This window comes from Gadus macrocephalus, chromosome 8 (assembly GCF_031168955.1).
Source record: "Gadus macrocephalus chromosome 8, ASM3116895v1".
NCBI lineage: Eukaryota > Metazoa > Chordata > Actinopteri > Gadiformes > Gadidae > Gadus > Gadus macrocephalus.
In genome coordinates, this window is record NC_082389.1 from 23,146,062 (window position 1) to 23,167,289 (window position 21,228).

General features: G+C 41.9%; 1 protein-coding gene and 1 long non-coding RNA gene across 3 annotated transcripts in view; one reads left to right on the forward strand and one right to left on the reverse strand.

Annotated features, from left to right (window-relative positions):
• ccdc39 (coiled-coil domain containing 39) overlaps nucleotides 1-21,228 on the forward strand; it is a 113,782-nt gene that overhangs the window by 3,490 nt on the left and 89,064 nt on the right. The window contains exons 3-7 of one of the 2 annotated variants that reach the window (XM_060059953.1): nucleotides 8,393-8,533; nucleotides 9,129-9,308; nucleotides 10,584-10,663; nucleotides 14,032-15,632; nucleotides 16,715-18,384. In XM_060059953.1, coding sequence (XP_059915936.1) covers nucleotides 8,396-8,533; nucleotides 9,129-9,308; nucleotides 10,584-10,663; nucleotides 14,032-14,230 — 597 coding nt within the window. In that variant the 5' untranslated portion in view covers nucleotides 8,393-8,395 and the 3' untranslated portion in view covers nucleotides 14,231-15,632; nucleotides 16,715-18,384. Of the gene's footprint in view, nucleotides 1-8,392; nucleotides 8,534-9,128; nucleotides 9,309-10,583; nucleotides 10,664-14,031; nucleotides 15,633-16,714; nucleotides 18,385-21,228 lie in introns of those variants that run through there. The other variant, XM_060059954.1, reaches the window with a different exon arrangement.
• On the reverse strand, nucleotides 6,839-7,405 carry LOC132463657 (uncharacterized). The gene is made up of 3 exons (XR_009527097.1): nucleotides 7,214-7,405; nucleotides 7,077-7,136; nucleotides 6,839-6,993 (listed from the first exon to the last, which is right to left on the reverse strand). It is a non-coding gene; the product is annotated as an uncharacterized LOC132463657 (long non-coding RNA).

Below are 21,228 nucleotides of genomic sequence, written 5' to 3' on the forward strand. Positions count from 1 at the left end.
CAACGAATTTGGTCGTCGATTCGTTGCGTCGCGCGATTAATAAGTTACTCATAGGCGCAGCACTGTTTACAGCCAGCCGCCGACAGGTTGGTTCACGGTTCATGCACGCCCACAGCGAGCTTCAGTGTGAGCGACCACAGCTTGTATTTGTCATATCTTAAAACTGGACTGTAGGCCTACATAAAAGTGTTGTACCTTCACTGTCTTTGGGTTAAAAAAAACTCCTTCAATACAGTATCCGTCTAGTAGTCCAACCGAAAATTCTGTCAGCTGCTGCTGCTGCAGACGTTGTGCAGACGGGCTCGGAGTCGGCACCGCGTGCATCAACAGTCATTCAAAGCAGCGGTATTAATCACACAACCGGACGGTGTAGAAAGTCAGTTAAAAATAGTAATGCCGTTTTTAAATCCATGTTAAAATCGGCAGGATATAGAGATAGTTTGCTTAAAAAAAAAAAACTAACCAATGGTCACAAACAGTGTCAAATGTGATGTGTTCAGGTCGGCTCAGAAATACGATTGATGCGTTCAAATGCAGCAGTAAAAAAAAAAAAAATGGAGGTTTTGGTGAAGACTTGTTTTCCCAGTAATATAAAATAGATAGTAAAGATAGAATTAATTATGACCTGTTTAATGTCCTATCTTGAACTATCATCATCTTATCAGCAATTAAAGCAATATTACAAGTTCTATTTCAAGGAGTCTCGAAAATGGTATCAATAGGTTTGACCGGTTAACCATGGACATCCCTTATATACATATAAAAGTATATCATACATTGTATGTTTCTTTTTTGTGTTATCCCAGTTATGTTTTTTTAATCTTTTTATTATTTAATATTACTTTTAATAGTTCCGGGACGTTGGAGCAATAACCTGGTGTTTTTACATTTCAGTCTGCACTGTGAATTTGAAGTAATGTTCAGTTTTTGAATAAAGATGCGGCAATTCCAATTTCTTTCTTTTTTTTTTTTTATCCGATTCATCGATTAATCGGAAAAATAATCAACAGATTAATCGATTATTAAAATAATCGTTAGTTGCAGCCCTAAACTTTATTCAAACATTTAACAATTCATCACTTTTTAATCATTATTCTTATGAATTTAAACCTTTTGATATTCAGCAGTTGTAGTTTTCTACTTTCCTCATATATTTTCATTTTGTCTCATTGAGCCCTGCTAAGAGCGTGATGACACCCCCCTGCTCTAGCCCAAGCTGGCTAAAACAAATCTTAAAAGTTTAAACATCATCGGTCCTACAACCTCAATATTGACCTAGAAACACTATGTTAAGCTTAAACTGTTACACTAGTTCTTGTTTCACTGGCACTAAAATTATTAACGATTGGCAAATGCTTGCTTTGCATCGGGCGGTTGTGTTTGGCGACCTTGTTTATATTACAAAGGGACCCAAAGGAGACTCTCCAGACTCGTCTTTTATGCCATTATTAAAATCATGAATTAACTGACATATTTGAAGGGATCGACACATCCATGGGTCTACCTCGTGAGTTTGACCGTGTCAAACTTATAGTAGTCTGAGTTGCAGTTTTTAGAGAACAAGTTTCATAATACAAGGTTGTCTGCTTCCGGTAGGAGCTAAATGTTAATATAATTGAAAAAATGACCCCTCAAGGAAAGAAAGGATGTGAACCGGAGTGTATATAGGGGGAGACTGGTGGTGGAATGAGGTGCAGGTGGGAAGATACACAAAGAAGCTCAGTTGAGGGGAATGAATTGATCCAGATGGGACTGACAGGTTCTTTGAATCAAGGGGAAACGCCTAAGAACATCTGGTGGAGACAGACTCAGACTCAGACAATGATGAATAATGTCTCATACTAATGCTTCTTATCATACCTACACTACCAGGTATAGTATTAATACTGTGTCATACTAATGCTACTTATCATACCTACACTACTAGGTACAGTATCAATACCGTCTAATACTAATACTTGTTATTATACCTACACTACAAGGTATAATATTAATACTGTGTCATACTAATACTACTTATCATACCTACACTACTAGGTATAGTATCAACACCGTCTAATACTAATACTTGTTATTATACCTACACTACTAGGTATAATATTAATACTGTGTCCTACTAATATTTATCATACCAATTCCATGTATTTAACTCAAACTGTATCAAACCAATACTACTCATACCAATACTACATCATACTAATACTAGATAAATAGGCCTATTATACTACTTCACCTACATTCTACTGCTACTACTGTTATCATACCAATACTACTTTTCATGCTTACACTACATCTACTACTTACCATACTAATACTTATCGTAATCCTTTTTACGATCAGAATGCGGCACGTCTGTATATATAAGAAACCAGATTTAATGAAGGAATAAATGGGAACAGAATGGCAAGGGAGACAGGAAGACAGGTGTGTAGGGCAGTGAGGGAGGTAGACAGGGCAGTCAGGGAGGTAGACAGGGCAGTCAGGGAGACAGGGCAGGGAGGTAGACAGGGCAGGCAGGGAGGTAGACAAGGAGGTAGACAGGACTGGCAGGGAGGGAGACAGGGCAGGGTGGCAGTCAGGGAGGTAGACAGGGCAGGCAGGGAGACAGTGCAGGCAGGGAGACAGTGCAGGCAGGGAGACAGTGCAGGCAGGGAGACAGGGCAGGCAATATAATATGTAACATTGCTTAGGGAGTCCAATTCCTCCAATGTAAAGGGTGGAGTGCTTACAACTCTCTGCTAGTTAGCGATCTATCTCTTCTCTACATGTAGTTGTGTTGTGCGAATGCTGCTGAGGGAGGTAGCCTATTTGATTGATTCGCTGAATTGTCCAATCATGTGGTGATAGCAAAAAAGAAAATCGATACCATTGGCCTGGGGTGCACACTTGTGCGACCAAAGGGCGAATTTTCTTGCGCCAATGAAAAGCTGTCTCTGCTTGATAGACAGCAAAAAGTTAGCGAGCTTACATTGACTTCAACGTGGCCGGCACCCCTGACTTGGAGGAGGGCTTTATTTTGAATGACCAATAACTAGCCTAGCCCAAATCATTGACGTTCAGACGCATTTAAATGGTTGCTGGCAGTGACAAGTATATCACACAATTAAACGAGGATAAACGCTATGGATTTTTGTTGATTTATTTTCTATTGATAATAGTTGATTAATAGTTGGCAGATATATTCAAGTGAATATTTCACGGAGGGGCGGCGCCCTAGCGCCCTCTATTGACCCACCGCCACTGTGCGTGAGATAATGAGAATGAAATGCTGCTAAGCGGCCGAGAGCGAGCTTGAAGGCTCAGGATGACCAGGGGTGAAATACTGTAGAAAAAGGTTGACCTGCAGGTGTGTCGACCAAGCAAGTGGGGTGGAATACACAGAGCCCGACACAGAGGAACGGGGCCAAACAGGCTCGCTAGCCTGGGACCAGGCTAGGAGGCCCAGGCTAGGGGGTACAGGCTATGGGGCCCAGGCGAGGGGGACCATGCTATGAAGAGATAGAGAGCGTGACACTGCTGGGCCTAGGGTCAAACAGCATCACTTTTGTGTATCTATTTCATATATTATCTCAAACTTTTTGAAACTATTTTACATTATTAAATGTTTGTGTGTTTGTACTGTTACGAATAATCCATTCAGTCTCAAGTACACAACTCTAATATTTCTCTTGAGTGCAGCTTTTCCCCATTTCCACATGTTTTAGATTGTGTAGCTTCATTAAACAAATATTTGATATTTGCCTGAACCTAAAAGAACAGCCTGAAACATTTTTTCACCTTTCACCTTTCATCAGGAGATCCAACTCAAAAGTATCGCTGTGGGAGGAACAGTCAGGAGCCTAAAGTACCAGATTCTGGAATGTGTCTGTGCCTATTCTGGAACACATAGACACACCTACTGTATTGATGATTAAGACGACTCAAGGGCTAGTGAAGCCCCTAGTGAAGCCCCTAGTGTAGCCCCTAGTGAAGCCGCTAGTGAAGCCCCCAGTGAAGCCGCTAGTGAAGCCCCTAGTGAAGCCCCTAGTGAAGCCGCTAGTGAAGCCCCTAGTGAAGCCGCTAGTGGAGCTGTCACAGCAAAATTGTACCGGGGGCGAAAATTTTAACGCCTACGTAATCCGCGTTCGCCCCCGGTACAATTTTGGTGTGAAAGAGCCCCTAGTGAATTTGTTAATGAAGCCTCTAGTGAAGTTGCTAGTGAGGCCGCTAGTGAAGTTGCTAGTGAAGCCGCTAGTTAAGTTGTTAGTGAAGCCGCTAGTGAGGCCGCTAGTGAAGCCGATAGTTAAGTTGTTAGTGAAGCTGCTAGTGCAGTTCTTAGTGAAGCCCCTAGGGAAGTTGTTAGTGAAGCTCCTAGTTAGGCCGCTAGTGAAGTTGTTAGTGTGGCCGCTAGTGAAGGCCGTAGTGAAGCCCCTAGTGAGTTTGTTAGTGAAGCCAAGACTGGTTACCCCCAGCCCGTTCTGCCGGGACTTTCAATTCGCCCTGCAGAAGGGTCTGGAGAAGAGCAATACCTTATTTTTCTGCTCCCGATACATTTTTGCAGGGGCAAAATTGCGTACAGAGTCAGTTGAACTAGGCTCGTTGATCACGCCTCTTGTGCTGAAGAAAATGACAGCAGCCACCCCAGACCAACGTGCAATCTATTATTGATCTTCGTCTGGCAATAGCCAGGTTAAGTAAAGCCCCTAGTTAGTAGAGCTTAGATCGGGCCCAGAAAATCAAGCCCGACCCGGCCCGAGCCCGTGCACGTTCCGTCCGAGCCCGGCCCGACCCGACGCATTAACTGTTATTATGAGCCCGAGCCCGATTTTAACCCAATTTTTTTTTTAATACATGTCTAACTTTGTACACATTTGTTACTAGGCCTACTCTGCTAAATATATATATGTAAGGGATAATGTATAGAATGCCGGTCATTATCGGGGAAATACGCCCCGGCAGGGCGAACAGTACACCGACGCCCAGCGAAGGTGTCTTGCTTCGCCCTGAAGGGGCTTATTTTCGATAATGACCGGCGACGTTCTATTCATCATCCCGCTTATTACACGGCTACTTGCCAAAACGAAAAAATAACTTCACATGGTGTGTCTTTTTACAAATTATTCGTTACCAGCATTCGTAGTGTTGATCAGCAGAGTAATAATTTGTCTGCAAAGACGGTGACGTCGCTTAGCAACGGAAGACGCTGGGGTTGACAAGTTACCGGACTACTACCCATGCCAGTGAACGGAGCGTTCCACGGCATTGAGAAGACCCGTGTAATAGAGGCCTATAATATTTCTGTTTATGGCATAGATTTCTCCTCAGATTAGGCCAATAAAGCAATGATAAAAAATAAAAACGCTCGATCAAAAGCCCGGCCGAACCGGCCCGAGGATAGTGGTAGGAAATATCAGCCCGACCCAGGTTGGGTCGGGCTCGGGCAAAGAATCTAAACACTACTAATTAGGCCGCTAGTGAAGCCGCTAGTGAAGTTGTTAGTGAAGCCGCTAGTGAAGTTGTTAGTGAAGCCGCTAGGGAGGTCCCGAGTGAGACCCCTAGTGAAGCCGCTAGTTAAGTTGATAGTGAGGCCGCTAGTGAAGTTGTTAGTGAAGCCGCTAGTGAGGCCCCAAGTGAAGCCGCTAGTGAGGCCCCTAGTGAAGTTGTTAGTGCAGCCGCTAGTGAAGCCGTCGGTATTGCTTGTACCATCTTTCTTGAAATGAAAAAATATATATACGTTTCAGTTATTGAAAATGCAAGAACCGATTTGCCAGACTCTGTACTTGTATGTACTTGAGATCTGGATGGTTATGGTTTTCCCAAACAATAATCACATGTTCACTAGTAAATGATACGCTGGAGTCACTTGTCAGCCTCTACCCCTTCACCACTCCTGCACTAAAATGTCCCGGCCCCTATCTAGTTCGCCATTGTTGTCTTTGAAAAATCAATAAAGACTACTACGATTGTGTTACTCGCACTCAAAGGACAGCCTATCCTTCCTGAGCCACTTGTTTTTCCTCTTTTTATTTTTTTCTCTGAATTAAAGGTGTGTGTGTGTGTGTGTGTGTGTGTGTGTGTGTGTGTGTGTGTGTGTGTGTGTGTGTGTGTGTGTGTGTGTGTGTGTGTGTGTGTGTGTGTGTGTGTGTGTGTGTGTGTGTGTGTGTGTGTTACTACTGCCTGTGACCCCCCCCTCCATCTTGTTTGTCTGCTCGTCTCCGTGTGTTATAGTGATTTAGTTATTTTGTCTTCTATGTTCCTGCCCACATTGTAAAGCATCCTTTAAAAATGTATTAGGTGAGTGCTGCATGCAGTGCTCGACTATTGTTCTTCATAATTGAGAGAACTATTGTCTCTCTCTCTCTCTCTCTCTCTCTCTCTCTCTCTCTCTCTCTCTCTCTCTCTCTCTCTCTCTCTCTCTCTCTCTCTCTCTCTCTCTCTCTCTCTCTCTCTCTCTCTCTTTATTATTCTCTACAAACTTTGGGACCTATTTTCTTCCTACATTTTTCACCTAGAGACTCCATTCAAATTTTAAAATATTCAGAATAGCTTGGCTTCTTTTCAGATTTTTTAAATATTTTATACTTTTTAAGATATTCTACTTTTAAAGTATTAACTTTTTTTTAACATGGGAGGATGGCAGAGCCGTCCTATGGTACTTCAACTGTTTAAGACGTAACTAAATCAATTTTCAACCGTTTATCTTCGTTCATAGCATTTAACAAATCGACACCCTTGTATCTTCAATAATATCTTAACGGAATTTCAATATCATTTAAACTTTCTTCAGAATCACAGTTTTAGTTTCAAACCGTCATATTCATAGTGGGTAAGACTGTTTTATTAGCAGGCTTATAGATTTTATATAAGTCTTTGACTGGAAGCTATAGGAATGCAAAAGATGAGATTGGATTTCACAGTGCCAAGTAGAGCGTTTCATTATAATTCCAGGGAGAATCTTACAGAGGTAAGCTGTGATTTAGAAGTGGATGGCCTCTCATTGGATTCGATTTCATCCTGTTTGAGAGAAAGAAGATGTCAGTTTTAAATTGTACAACGCTATCATCAACTTTTAGAGGTTATTTTTAAAAGGTGTTAACCTCAATAGGCCTTTCCTCTTCCCTTTCGAATGCCGCAGACAATGTTTCTCCATCATCTTCCTGTAATGACATTAACGGTTGTGTTCAGAAATTACCAAGACATTATTAATAATCTGTGGAAGGTGAAGAATTGTTACAATTGCATGGAGGTTGGTGAGGGCATCTGGTTCAAGTGGGGCGATGACGCCATCAGTAACTGGAAGAAGATGATTAGACAGTGAAATTATTACTTGAGCCAGAATATTGCCCCATCTAATTTGCAACGCGCTGGGTTGCGTGTACATATTTAATTATTTTGAATAACCAACCTCTTATAAAGGCACTTCTATCTGGGGGGGTGGGGGGGATCAGAGGAGCTCCCCCCAGGGATGCCCTCAGGACCCATACTCTGTTGGCTGAGGGCCATCTCCTCAGCCTCTGTGAGGGCTGCAGAGGTGGACCCCCTCCAGTCTGCCGGGGCTCTGCTTTTTTTCGATTTGCTAACATGGAGGAAAATGTTACCCTAATATTTATTCAGTAAGCGCTATTTTGAAGACATATATATATATATATATATATATATATATATAATGCATTTTGCCTAGGAGTAGCCTTCTAATATATCTAAATCCTATTAAATATTGGCAGTGTTGGGGTGGCTGAGAAATGTACTACTTACATTTCCTGCTTAAATATAGGCCCATCACATGTTGAATATAGCTGTTAAATTAGGTAGAGCAGGCAAAACAGCACAATTGATTTGATTTAAATTAAACATTAATTTACCTGTTTGAACTATATTTTTGTACTTCATCTTCATTTGCTGCCAAGTCCTCTTGGGGCAACTCGGGTTGTTCCTGCGTAAATTGCCACACACACACACACACACACACACACACACACACACACACACACACACACACACACACACACACACACACACACACACACACACACACACACACACACACACACACACACACACACAGTGCAGGGCAATACATTTGACGTTTCAGATTCTTCAGTTCAATTCATTTTACATTTCTGCATTTTTAGCAATGCTTTGCGCCTTTCATTCAGTGGTAACTTTATTTGTTTCCAACCATTTACTTTTTCTTAAATGGTGTGCATGTTTACATTGTTTACTTCTTTTAGACTTTTAACTTTTGTTCAAATCCCTCCAATTGATTTAAGCCATTTAACGTTTATTTATGTCTTAATCTATGTTGCTTTATTAAAAAATATTTTCAACTTCACTTTGTACTACACTCACCGCATTTTCTGCAGGAAATGCATTTTTCTAGTTATTATTGTTATTATTATTATTCTATGACCAGGGGATGAACAGGACCATGGAGTTGCTGAGGCAGGAGGAGCAGGCTGAGTGCGAACGGACGCACAGCGCTCAGTTACACGTGGCTCAGCTCAACAAGGAGGTCGATTCCCAGAAGGAGAAACTGGATCGAGTCACTAAACAGGTCTGCTGTTAGCGCTCCCTCTGTGGCACCACGTCCACAGTACAGTTTAGCCCCCTCTGTGGCACCACGTCCACTGTACAGTTTAGCCCCCTCTGTGGCACCACGTCCACAGTACAGTTTAGCCCCCTCTGTGGCACCACGTCCACAGTACAGTTTAGCCCCCTCTGTGGCACCACGTCCACAGTACAGTTTAGCCCCCTCTGTGGCACCACGTCCACAGTACAGTTTAGCCCCCTCTGTGGCACCACGTCCACAGTACAGTTTAGCCCCCTCTGTGGCACCACGTCCACAGTACAGTTTAGCCCCCTCTGTGGCACCACGTCCACAGTACAGTTTAGCCCCCTCTGTGGCACCACGTCCACAGTACAGTTTAGCCCCCTCTGTGGCACCACGTCCACAGTACAGTTTAGCCCCCTCTGTGGCACCACGTCCACAGTACAGTTTAGCCCCCTCTGTGGCACCACGTCCACAGTACAGTTTAGCCCCCTCTGTGGCACCACGTCCACAGTACAGTTTAGGCCCCTCTGCGTGTGTGCATGCTTGTGCGTTTTGTGTTTGTGGCTTCAAGTTGTCTCTTGGTGTTGCACGCCCCCAGTGTTCCAAGTTGACCAGAGAGACCCGGTCTGCCAAGAGCGGTGCGGGGCGGAGCTTCGAGGAGCGGGACATGGAGCTGAGAGAGACGAGGGACTTCAACCGCAGCGTCGGCCGTACACTGCTGGAGGCGGTGGAGGACACGCCCCCCCTCCGGGCCTCCATCCACCAGTACTTTCTGCAGGTGGTTCTCACTGCCTGTGTCGTTGTTGTTTAGTTTGTGTTTCATGAATGACTCAGTGAAAGCGATTCATGCATTCGTTCATGAGTCATTATTAAGTATTCATCCATTCGTAAGTCATTATTAGGGGTCCTACGAAATCGTAGGAACCCTATTTTAATCGTTGGTATTATTATTTATTTTTTTGGACAACAACTGCCATATCTCAAAAACTGCCAAGGCTTATAGAACTCGTGAAAGGAATTAGGGACAACAAGGATGGGCCAGAATGAACTATAGGTGGCACTTTAACAAGCCATTGAAGTGAAACGTATTTAACAGGCTGCCATTTCCCCTTGGAAAGTGCAATCTGAGAGTCTGACCCATATGGTCAGATCATTATAACTTGATGCAATGGCTCCAACTGGACCAAACATCCACACTGCAACATCTTCGGTGCCGGAAGTGGTGAAGGGTGCACTATATGATGTGAAATTCATATTAATATGGCTAAAGACGGCAGAGATATACATTTTAAACACGTAGGCTTGCATTTGTTGGAAGTTGCTTTCTAAACCGCGGTCTCTCTACAACCTGGCCTTAAATTGTACCCCTTTAAGGCCCGGCCTTCGTACACAGGTAATGTCGCAAACATCCGTTTGACAGTGGATTTGACAAGGTATACTTTAGAAACATGGTTGATTGTTTTAAATCTTGATTTCTGGTAAACCAGTTTTTAAGGCATATCAATGCCATATTACCATACCGACCAAGCTCACCATACCTCCACGAATTGAACACTTCTATTTCTCAAAATGTACTCTGTTCTGCCCTTGGCAAACTACATTTCCTCAAGTGCTACTGCGTCAGACTCATGACCATGGGGTTACTGGTTCAAGTCGACCTCAACCAACTATTCTGTGAGAAATAGCATGACTTCAAATAATGTTGACCATCATTCATTAGGCCATCGCCATACTCCTACAGTCATATGGCCGGTCATAAGGTCATACAGTTGGACCACGTCATGGTTGATTATTATTATGGTATATCGAAAGGTCTGAGCAGATCGCAGCTCAGATTTGAATGGTAAAGAAACAGAGAGGGTTCCACCATTTGCTTTAAACGGTAGCTAGGCAACAAGATGACCTTAGGTGACCTTGGGTGTTTTGAAAGGCGCCTCTAAATTAAATGTATTATTATTATTATTATTAAGATGCCCCGACATAGAGCTAAGGAGCTGATCTTCATGGCGATGAAATCTCTGGGTGTTTTAATCCAGTGTTCTGTCCGAATCAGGCCAACCTGTCCCTGCCCTCCCCCTCCTCCACCCGCCAGAGCTCCAGGACCAGCTCTGCTCGCAGCTCAGTCTCCCTGAGGTGAGACTCCTGCACCACCTCATCCTTACCTCTTCAACACCACCTCATCCTTACCTCTTCAACACCACCTCATCCTTACCTCTTCAACACCACCTCATCCTTACCTCTTCAACACCACCTCAGTACCTCTTCAACACCACCTCATTACCTCTTCAACACCACCTCAGTACCTCTTCAACACCACCTCATTACCTCTTCAACACCACCTCATCATTATCTCTTCAACACCACCTCATCATTATCTCTTCAACACCACCTCATCATTACCTCTTCAACACCACCTCATCATTACCTCTTCAACACCACCTCATTACCTCTTCAACACCACCTCAGTACCTCTTCAACACCACTTCATTACCTCTTCAACACCACCTCATTACCTCTTCAACACCACCTCAGTACCTCTTCAACACCACCTCAGTACCTCTTCAACACCACCTCATTACCTCTTCAACACCACCTCATCATTACCTCTTCAACACCACCTCATTACCTCTTCAACACCACCTCATCATTATCTCTTCAACGCCACCTCATCATTACCTCTTCAACAACACCTCATCATTACCTCCCCCAGCACCACTCCCTCATCATCACCATGGCTACCACCAGAACCTACTTAATCAGGAGAGACTAGTAATTCAAATTAAGATTAATTGACACACATTTAGAGATGAGACCCCATCAAATTATTCTACCTGGGTGATGCTGAGAGATGGTACTGGCAGACTGTCCCAACTCGTACTGGCAGACCATACCAACTCGGACCGTACTGGCGGACATACCAACAGTCTTTTGGCAGAACGCGTGCTACATTTTACGCTCATTTGCATAAAGGTAACTGAAGTTCAACTTTTGTTCCTACCCTTCAACGTGCCTCATTCCCCCGGCCGCAAGCAAGTTTTTCCATAACCCTTTGCCCCGAGCAATATCGTGCAATAGAAAGTGAATAGGAGGCAAGGCCACTCGTTGGATAGGGCCGGCCGGGGACAGTGTTCATACCACATCCCGCCAATCGCGAGGCCCCCTTTGTGACAATTATGCATGTGTTGTTTACGTAGCATAATAATATAGCAAGCAAGCAAGACCTGGGTAAAGGGGGAGCCATTAGGAACTGCATTGTGTTGAGGACAGCGCTGTTGTCGGCTAGACTATGGGCGAAGAAGAAGAGAGTCTGAAACAAGCGACAAGCATGAATGAGAGAGGTTTAAATACTCTATACTCTATTGTACTTAATTAATAGATAATGCATGAGTTCATGATTTGGTGAGAGATGAAGGAGAGGTGCCTGCAATTACCCATCACTTCCTCCTCATCCTCACCTCCAACATCACAACCGCCTTTATCAACATCTTCACCCATACCTCCACCTCCAAAGTTACTCAAAAAAAAACAATACAGCCTTCCTCCTGTCTTTTGGATTTTGCGTGAGTCATAAATCAAATGAGTGTAGTGCTTTTGCCATAATATAGCCATACTATAGCGTGTGTGGGGAGGATAGGATGATCTAGACTGGTTATGGCTCATGGCCCCCAGCCATGAGGCATCCTTGAGCTCAATGCCATATCTCTGGCACTTATTACATGTCATGAATGAAACGAAGAAAATTCATGCATGCATCCTATATCTATAGATTTGTTCCCTGTTGTGTCTTCACTCAACCTTAATTTATCATAAAGTGATGGAAAGCAGGATCTTAAACCTAAAATTACCATAACATATCACAGAGGGATGTATATACACTACCAGAGCATGTGAGCGGAGCGGAGCTTGGAGCGGGTGGTGGAGCAGAGCGGAAGAAATAGGTTGGAGCGGGTTGGAGCGCAGAGCGGTTTTAAATTCAAAGGCCGGAGCGGGGATTTCACTCCGCTCCAGTCCGCTCCGATTTTAACTGCTTCTAGCGGCTTACATGTAGGTGGTTCACGTAGAATAGAATGGGTTTCAATGGGAGCATCCAAGCAACCTGATTGGATAAAACGCGTCACGTGAGACCCTTCCACCCCCCCCGCAACACTGGCTCGTGTGCTCGCGAGAGTAGCAAGATGGAGTTTGGGAAGTACAAAAGTAAAAATTTGAGCGGAGCGTGGAGCGATTTCGCCGGAGCGGCAGGAAATTTAAGATGAGCGCGGAGCGGTTTTGAGCGGAGCGCCCTGGCACAACGTTGAGCGGCAGAGCGAATGAGCGGACATCCTCCTGAGCGGGGAGCGGGAATTGCGCGGCGCTCCGCTCCGCTCACATGCTCTGTACACTACACAAAATGTGTCTGACTTGCATCTAAAATTCAGTGAATAAACCTGGTCTCTGTACCTGGTCACTAGGGATGGGCAAAATGATTATTTTCCGGGACCTAGTTCTTTCAGTTCGGTTCACTATAACGATTCGTTTATTTGATTCGTTCGTTACGTCAGATTACGTCATTTGGCGTCTGCCCCGCCCCCCTCCCGCGAGACGACCATGAGCATAATTTAAACCACCTCTAGGTTCTAACCCCCGTGAAAATCGAGAAGATTTACTATATAGTATTACCGAATGTCCCACCAATATTTATACCACTTGCTTACTCTTTATATTTCATTCATGGTTTTACATTTATAACTTTATTTTACTTTACATTTAATTCTTCATTGTTCAGGCATTACAGAACTTTCATGGTCATAAATAAAAAATACGAACTGCAGTTTAATTTCTTTGTTTGTTCTTGAATTGACGTAGAATGGAGCAAAGACTCCTGGGATTGGGAAATGCGTTTATCCAATAAACAGATGGAGGTCAAGTCTATTTTCGAAAAAATGTAGGGGGATATATGAGTGGCCCCACGTCGAATGGTATGACCCAAGATACGTCAGACAGAGAAAGCACGCATATTCAACGGTACCGCCTTGTCATTCGTTTACCGAGGTGCCATTGCAACACCATTGCTACCTCTCATTGGCTGAATCTTTGAGAACGTTGTAGACTCAATCAATATAAGTCGCGGGGAGACGAAGCTCTGTTCGTTTGTATATTTTATTCACGTGACCATATTTTTGAATAAAATAACCAGTTCTTCTTGTTTTGGGTAACCAGTTCTTGTCGTTCACTTTCGGGATTCGTTCGTTGTAACGAATCGGTCGCGACCGACTCATCCCTACTGGTCACACGCAACCCGACTGAATTTTTTTTTCTTCCTTTTTTTTTTTATAACTTTACCATTGCAAAATTCCGGTATAAATTAACATTATTTACCTAGCCCCCATTTTGGTTCTCAATGCAGCTGGGTGCACTCAGTTACCCAATCCAGCTAGCATTTAGAGCCAAGTTTATTTTGGAACTCTCTTCACCCTCATGTTCTCCACCTATTGTTCACCCCATCTAATACTATGTCCTAGGTCCTCCGCCTCCGCCTCCTCCTCTGCAAGCAACAGTCCCAGGGGCTCAACGCTGTGCTCTCTCACCACCAGGACCCTGGAGCTGGGCCTAGGTCTGTCTGTCACCTCCCCAACTCCGGCCGGGTCCCCGGGCCCAGGCAGCACCAACAGCAGCAGTGGTAGTAGTGGAATTCGCAGCAGCAGACGCAATAGCCCCTAGTGTCGGTTTGATACTGGTTTCCGGAAATTGACCCCCCGTCGGCCATGGATACGTTATACGTCTGTGTTTAGATGATGGAAAGGATTGCGTTATGTTGCTTGTTAAAGGATTGTTAAAGGTAATGTTTTGCCTGTGATTTGTCTTCACACAGTGGGGGATATTCAGTGTATATATTTTTAATTTAATTTAGAGGTTCCAGAAATGATCCCGCATCTTGCTGGAGATTGACATGTTCAGACCCAGCCAGAGAGAGAGTCTGGGGGCTGGGGACAGGGCATCGTAGCTCCCTGTAGGATTAGCCAAACATGTCACATGATATCCCATTCACAGGAAATAGCTTGTTTCCGTGGTCAAACACAACTGGTTGGACAAGGGGGAGGTTCCTAGCCACCTGAGTATATAAAGTCAGTGGGCCGTTGTACACTTTCCAAAGCAGTCCCTCTTGATTCTTCCCTCACCCATATGTTGAGGGAATCAAAGACGAGAGTTGGTGTTCACCTGTATTAATTCCGACAGAGACCACATCCGCACACGTTCACATCCAGACGAGACGAAAAGAATTTCCTGCCAAGTTCAAACTTTCTGGGATTTTTTGAACCCAGACAACATGTTGCTTGGTGTTTTCTTTGCATTTTGGTTGGCACCTTCTGATGTGCAAACTACAAGTAAGGAAAGTTTCGTTATTTATTGTATTCCAGAATAACGAAATAGGCCTAATGGGGGATAAATTATATGAAGACTTTTTCTAAATCATTTCATGTTCTAATACACTACAATTAAATATTGACATAAGTGGAGTCATTCAGCTAATACTGTTCTTTTGTGCTAGCTATGTAAAATATTTTGCGACAGAGCTGATAAGTTCAGTGTATCATCCGATCATTTGATCATTCCATTCATTCATCCAAACAAAAAAACGAGTCAAATAGTTTTTCTGTTTTTTCTTCATGCACCAACATTTTTATAATGGTGTTTGTTTTCCTATTCTCAGCTCGAAACGGATATTATAATAAACAAGGAAACCAAAACTAAATAAAGAATTGACTTATTTCTTTATATATCTTCCCACTTCGCATGCTTTTGCGCATACACAATGTAGCTATAGTTGCTCGGTGTGTGCCAACACACTGGTGTAACACCAAATTTTGTGACCCCAAGTGTGACTCCAAGGGTCGCTGTTGCACATTTTCTGCAACATGCAGGAGTTTGAAGCATAGACAGGCATGAATTCCACGTGCGAAAACATGCAGAAGCTTAAAACGTAAAACTAGTCATTGATCGCTCAAAATAGGTGCATTCATTGCAACGGCTAATTTGAGCAAGTTGAGTGGCTGAAGCAAAACGGTTGATTTGCGTCTGTGCTGGCATGAAGATGATGGCTCTTTCTTTCTTGATACAAACGGTAATTCTAAACAGCCTTTTACACAGTAGTCTATAATAGGAAATGTTCAAAGGTAAATCAACGTAATTAAACACTAGCTTCGGAGAGGCCGTACTAAACACCCTATCTATATTATTGGTCTGTTAAATGCTAATCAAATCAAATGTATTTATTAAGCACATTTAATAACAAGGTGAGGGGGGGTATCTTGGTGGTGGTTAGTGAGGTCCCCCCTTCACTTTAGGCGTCTTTGAGTGTTATTAATTATTATTATTATTCATGTTTAACCTCTGTTTTCCTTTTATTCCTAGTCTGTTTTACATAGTTTTGAATGATGACTATATGCTCTGTAAGGTGACCTTGGGTGTCTTGAAAGGCGCCTCTAAATTAAATGTATTATTATTATTATTATTATCTTATGTTTTATTGCAGTTTATGTAATAAACTGAATTAATCTTATGCCTGCATTTGCATGAATTATGTATGTGTGCTTGCAGTGACTTGGGTGGATTTGCATGCAGTGTAAGGGGAGGGTTGGGTGATTGTAGTGGGTTTAGAGGACAATTTATAAGGGCACCAATTTGGGGCGATCCAAGGTCCCTTTGCCTATGTTTGATGGGTCACAATTCTGTGACAGTCGAATTCTGTGACCCCAGTGTAAATGCGGAAAAATCTCCCAATTGAAATGCCAAATTAATTCACAATCATATTCTCGGACACAATTCAATAGATTTATTTCCGTGAGCGTAAGCACAAAATAGCGTTTTACCTAATTTACAGTGGTTTCACAGAATTTGATTAATAACAATTAGATATATTTATAAAGAAATATTTCAATTGTCTTTTATTTCGTGTATCCTTGGTTATTATAATTTCCGTTTCGATTTGAAAATAGGAAAAAAAACTAATTTTTTGTGCATAAATAAATTAAAAAACGATATGTGACGAATATTTACTTGTTTTTTTATTTTTTCATTTGTATGAATGATTGGAATGATTGGATGATATATGGACCTGATAATCACAGCTGTTTTTTATTCGTTTTTTCTGAATCATTCATGCCATAAAATCAATATATTGCTCTCTATACCTTTCCCTATTAGTGCAGCCTACTTCTGCGACCTCCATGGAATCATCACAAGCGCCTACTGGCACGTCTTTTGCAATCCTCAGAGCGACCATTCAGTCTCAGTCTTCTTTAATTAATCGAGACATTAAGCTACTTTTGGAAAAGGTATATGTCTTATAGCTTCAGTAAGCATTGTGTGTTATTCTAGATTGAAGTCCCCTTCGTCTTTGTTCTTGTACATCTCCATGCCCTTAGCCAGCTATGTACCCTGGCCTAACCAAATCCTGACTATGGCCCTGTCGCCATGCTCTTTAATAGGTGTATATACATTAAGGAATAATACACGGCTAATCTTTTTATGTTTCAGCTCTCTGAAGTCATCCTTAAATTTCGACCAGACCTGAAGATCAAATTAACTACAACATACGTCCCTGTGGTCCAGAACGGGGGTAAGAAGCCTCTGGGTCAGGAGACTCCTGCTCCAGAGCCTCTGGGTCGGACGACTCCTGCTCCAGAGCCTCTGGGTCACGAGACTCCTGCTCCAGAGCCTCTGGGTCAGGAGACTCCTTCTCTAGAGCCTCTGGGTCAGGAGAGTCTGGGTCCGGAGCCTCTGGGTCAGTAGACTCCAGCTCCAGAGCCTCTGGGTCAGTAGACTCCAGCTCCAGAGCCTCTGGGTCAGTAGACTCCAGCTCCAGAGCCTCTGGGTCAGGAGAGTCTGGGTCCAGAGCCTCTGGGTCAGTAGACTCCAGCTCCAGAGCCTCTGGGTCAGTAGACTCCAGCTCCAGAGCCTCTGGGTCAGTAGACTCCAGCTCCAGAGCCTCTGGGTCAGTAGACTCCAGCTCCAGAGCCTCTGGGTCAGTAGACTCCAGCTCCAGAGCCTCTGGGTCAGTAGACTCCAGCTCCAGAGCCTCTGGGTCAGGAGAGTCTGGCTCCAGAGCCTCTGGGTCGGGAAACTCTGGACTATTGGCTCTTCCAACTTAAAGGTGCCCTTAAGGAAGGTTTACGTGCTTAAAAATATGTCCTGCTTTTTTGGGTAGCCATCCTGTATGCAGGGGCCAAATATCTGAGCGGAGCAGTGGCATAAAGAGAGGCATTTGACAATGCTGAATTGTTCTGAATGCTAACTGACTTTAACTTTTAACAGTTTGCTTGTAAGTTATTTGCTTTGATTTGAATTGATCATATGGTATTTATAGTTTAAATAGCTTTTGTTTGCCATATTTGTTCATCTCATTGTAAAGTGTTGCTGCTCACTGATAAAAAAGGTGCATATTATTACAAAATAGAAAAGGACGTCTACGCTAGTCTGCTACATACTATGCTAATTATGCAATTAGTTCACTTCTCAGGATTTTCTTTATTAGTGTGGTTGCTACTGCAAGCACATCTACTGTTCTTTTTAAGTTTTCTTTATTCCTTTTACGGCCCTATGTGCATTTAACTGCTCCTGCATGCTTTCAGCTTAAACCATCCAACTATAGAAACATCAAGCTGTTTGACGACATGATGGACATATCTCTGGCTGAATCCGAATACTTAGTACATACTATTTCTGTTCAGTGTCTACTACTTGACGGTACTACACTTGACAGTGTAGTACGGTCTACAGCTATGCATAGAACGCTTCCGAACATCGCCGAAACTCCACCGGATGTTTGGAGATGACGTATCTCCCCTCAGATGCCGGCAAAATTACCTTGATAAGTTACCTGTTTTCCGTCTTGTCAGCGTTGCTATTCAATTAAAAATGTCTCTTTTTTACTTGATTACTTACTTTACTATTTTACTCTTTTAAATGTCTCTTTTTTTTTTTAGCATTCGGACGCGCTATATTTGTGGCGTACTACAAAATGCATACTATATAGCAGTCAAGTATGAGTATTCGGATTCAGCGTGCGTTTTTCAACCCTTCAACTTTTTTAAACTATTACACCTTTTCAGCTTTATTTTTTTTTTTCAATGGTAGTCAATGTGCCATCTCTGACACTTCAACTACTCAGACATCGTAACTTGGTAAATTTTCAACGTTAACCTTCGTTCAAACCATCTAACAAATCAACACACTTGTATCTTCAATAATCTGAAAACCGAATTTGTTTACCTTTTATCCTTTTTGATAACATTTACCTTTATACTTTTTCAGAATCACAGTTTAAGTTCCATATCGGCTTTGTTTTGATCTCATTGATTGAACCAAAAACTCTGTCAGCTGCTGCGGTGTGCAGACGGGATCGGAATTGGCACCGCGTGCATCAACAGTCATTCAAAGCAGCGGTAGTAACCGCACAACCGGACGGTGTAGAATGTCCCGTCAGTTAAAAATAGTAATCCGGTTTTTAAATCCATGTTAAAATCGGCAGGATATAGAGCTAGTTTGCTAGCTCTATATCTTATATTAAAAACTTATATAAAACTTATATTATATAAGTTTTCAACAAAATAATATAAAAGTATCAATTGTGGTATCAATATAGACTTGGATCGTTAAGGAGTCTAGAAAATGGTATCAATATCAAGAAAAATGAACGATCTCCTGTCATCTGAGTGAAATTAAGATGATTCAATTTCTTTCTTTTTTTTTCTTCTTAAAGATCTTATCGGTTAACGGGTTAACCATGGACGTCCCTTATATACTGTATATATATAAATGTATATCATACATTGTATGTTTTTTTCGTGTTATCCCAGTTATGTTTTATTTTTTTATCTTTTCATGTTACTTTTAAAGACACCCAGTGCAACTTTATGTAAACATTCAATGAAAAATAAACATTCAATTTCTAGTCTTTTTTACACGTAGTAAGTTTCAATAACTCCATACCATTACATATCGACATTCAAGGAGCAAAGATGAGACGTCGTTGTGTGGTGAGAACTGATAGAAAATCGTAAACAACAACAATCGCCGGTGGGGAGAAGCCATTTTTCCATTGACTGGAAGCCTGCTTTATTTATTGTAGGTTACAAAAAATAAAGAAAATGGCGGCATTGTTGTTGTTATCGATTTTGTATCAGTTCTCACCACACAACGACGTCTCATCTTTGCTGCTTAAATGTCGGTATGTAATGGTATGGAGTTATTGAAACTTACTACGTGTAAAAAGACTAGAAATTGAATGTTTATTTTTAAGCCTCGAAAGTTGCACTGGGTGCCTTTAATCGTTCCGGGACGTCGGAGCAATAACCTGGTGCATTTAAACTTCATTCTGAACAGTGAATTTGAAGTAATGTTCAGCTTTTGATTAAAGATGCGGCAATTACAAATGTTTCTTTTTTTATCCGATTCATCGATTAATAGAAAAGATTATCGACCGATTAATCAATTTAAATAATCGTTAGTTGCAGCCCTACTTTAGAGATTACAGGTGAATTATTTACTATTTTTTTTATAAAGGGTTTCTCGGAAATATTGTAGAATTTAAGAAGAAGAAGATTCTTAGGAACTTTGTAGATGTCTCAGGAAACTTCTGGAGTGGTTTTGACACTGCTGACATCTCTATTTTCCTCTTCTTTTAAGCTTGAAGCTCCTAAAGAATGAATTATACTCACTCTGTTCACCCTTGTGTAATTTTATCAAACTGAACATGAATCCTTTATGATTGAAATCTGGAGTAAAACCCAAAGGCATGTTTTAATTCATTCAGAAGAGAGCTTGAGTGGTTCGTTAACCAGCTACAGTCTAGTGATAAGTATATGGCAGTTCCTTTTGTCATTCTTTATGTTTTGAACATAAATAAAAATATGTTAGGAATACAAATAAATATGAATTGACATTGGGTTGAATCTAGGGGATGAATGTCTAGATACCTTACTTTGAGAAATACATATTTTTTGTCTATCTTCACTATAGAATATTTTCTAAAATGCTTCTGGTCATCCAAGTGGGCTTGGATAACCAGCCCAATGTGTATACATTTTACGTTAATCTAATGTTTTTACCTGTCATGACAGCCATGTATGGTTCCAAGAGCTTAATGAAGTCTTTCCGCTTGCCCTTAGCAATATACAGAGAATTGATTTTAAAATCATGTTGCTAACCTATAAATCCCTACATGGTTTAGGCCCAAAATATTTAACTGATATGCCTCCACTACATAAGCCTTTTAGAGCACTAAGATCCTCTGAGACCAATCGTTTAACTATCCCCAGAGTAAACACGAAACATGGGAAAGCAGGATTTAGTTACTATGCAACAAATAGATGGAATAAACTCCCTGAGGATTTAAGACTTGCCCCAACTCTGAGCACCTTTAAAACAAGACTGAAGACTTTTGTTTGCTTTAGCTTCCTGCTAAATCTTAAATACATTGCACTTTCTAAAAAGCTTTCCTAACTTTGCCTTTATTTTCTATTCTAATGCTAAAATGCCCTTTTAACTTTCTATTTTACTCATTTCTTTGCATATGTTTTCTTTTACTTATCTATTATTTTATTTTATTGTATGACAATGTTTATATGTGAAGCACTTTGAGTCTGCCTTGTGTATGAAAAGTGCTATATAAATAAAGTTGCCTTGCCTTGCCTATACGTAAATAGTTCTAGTCCAAT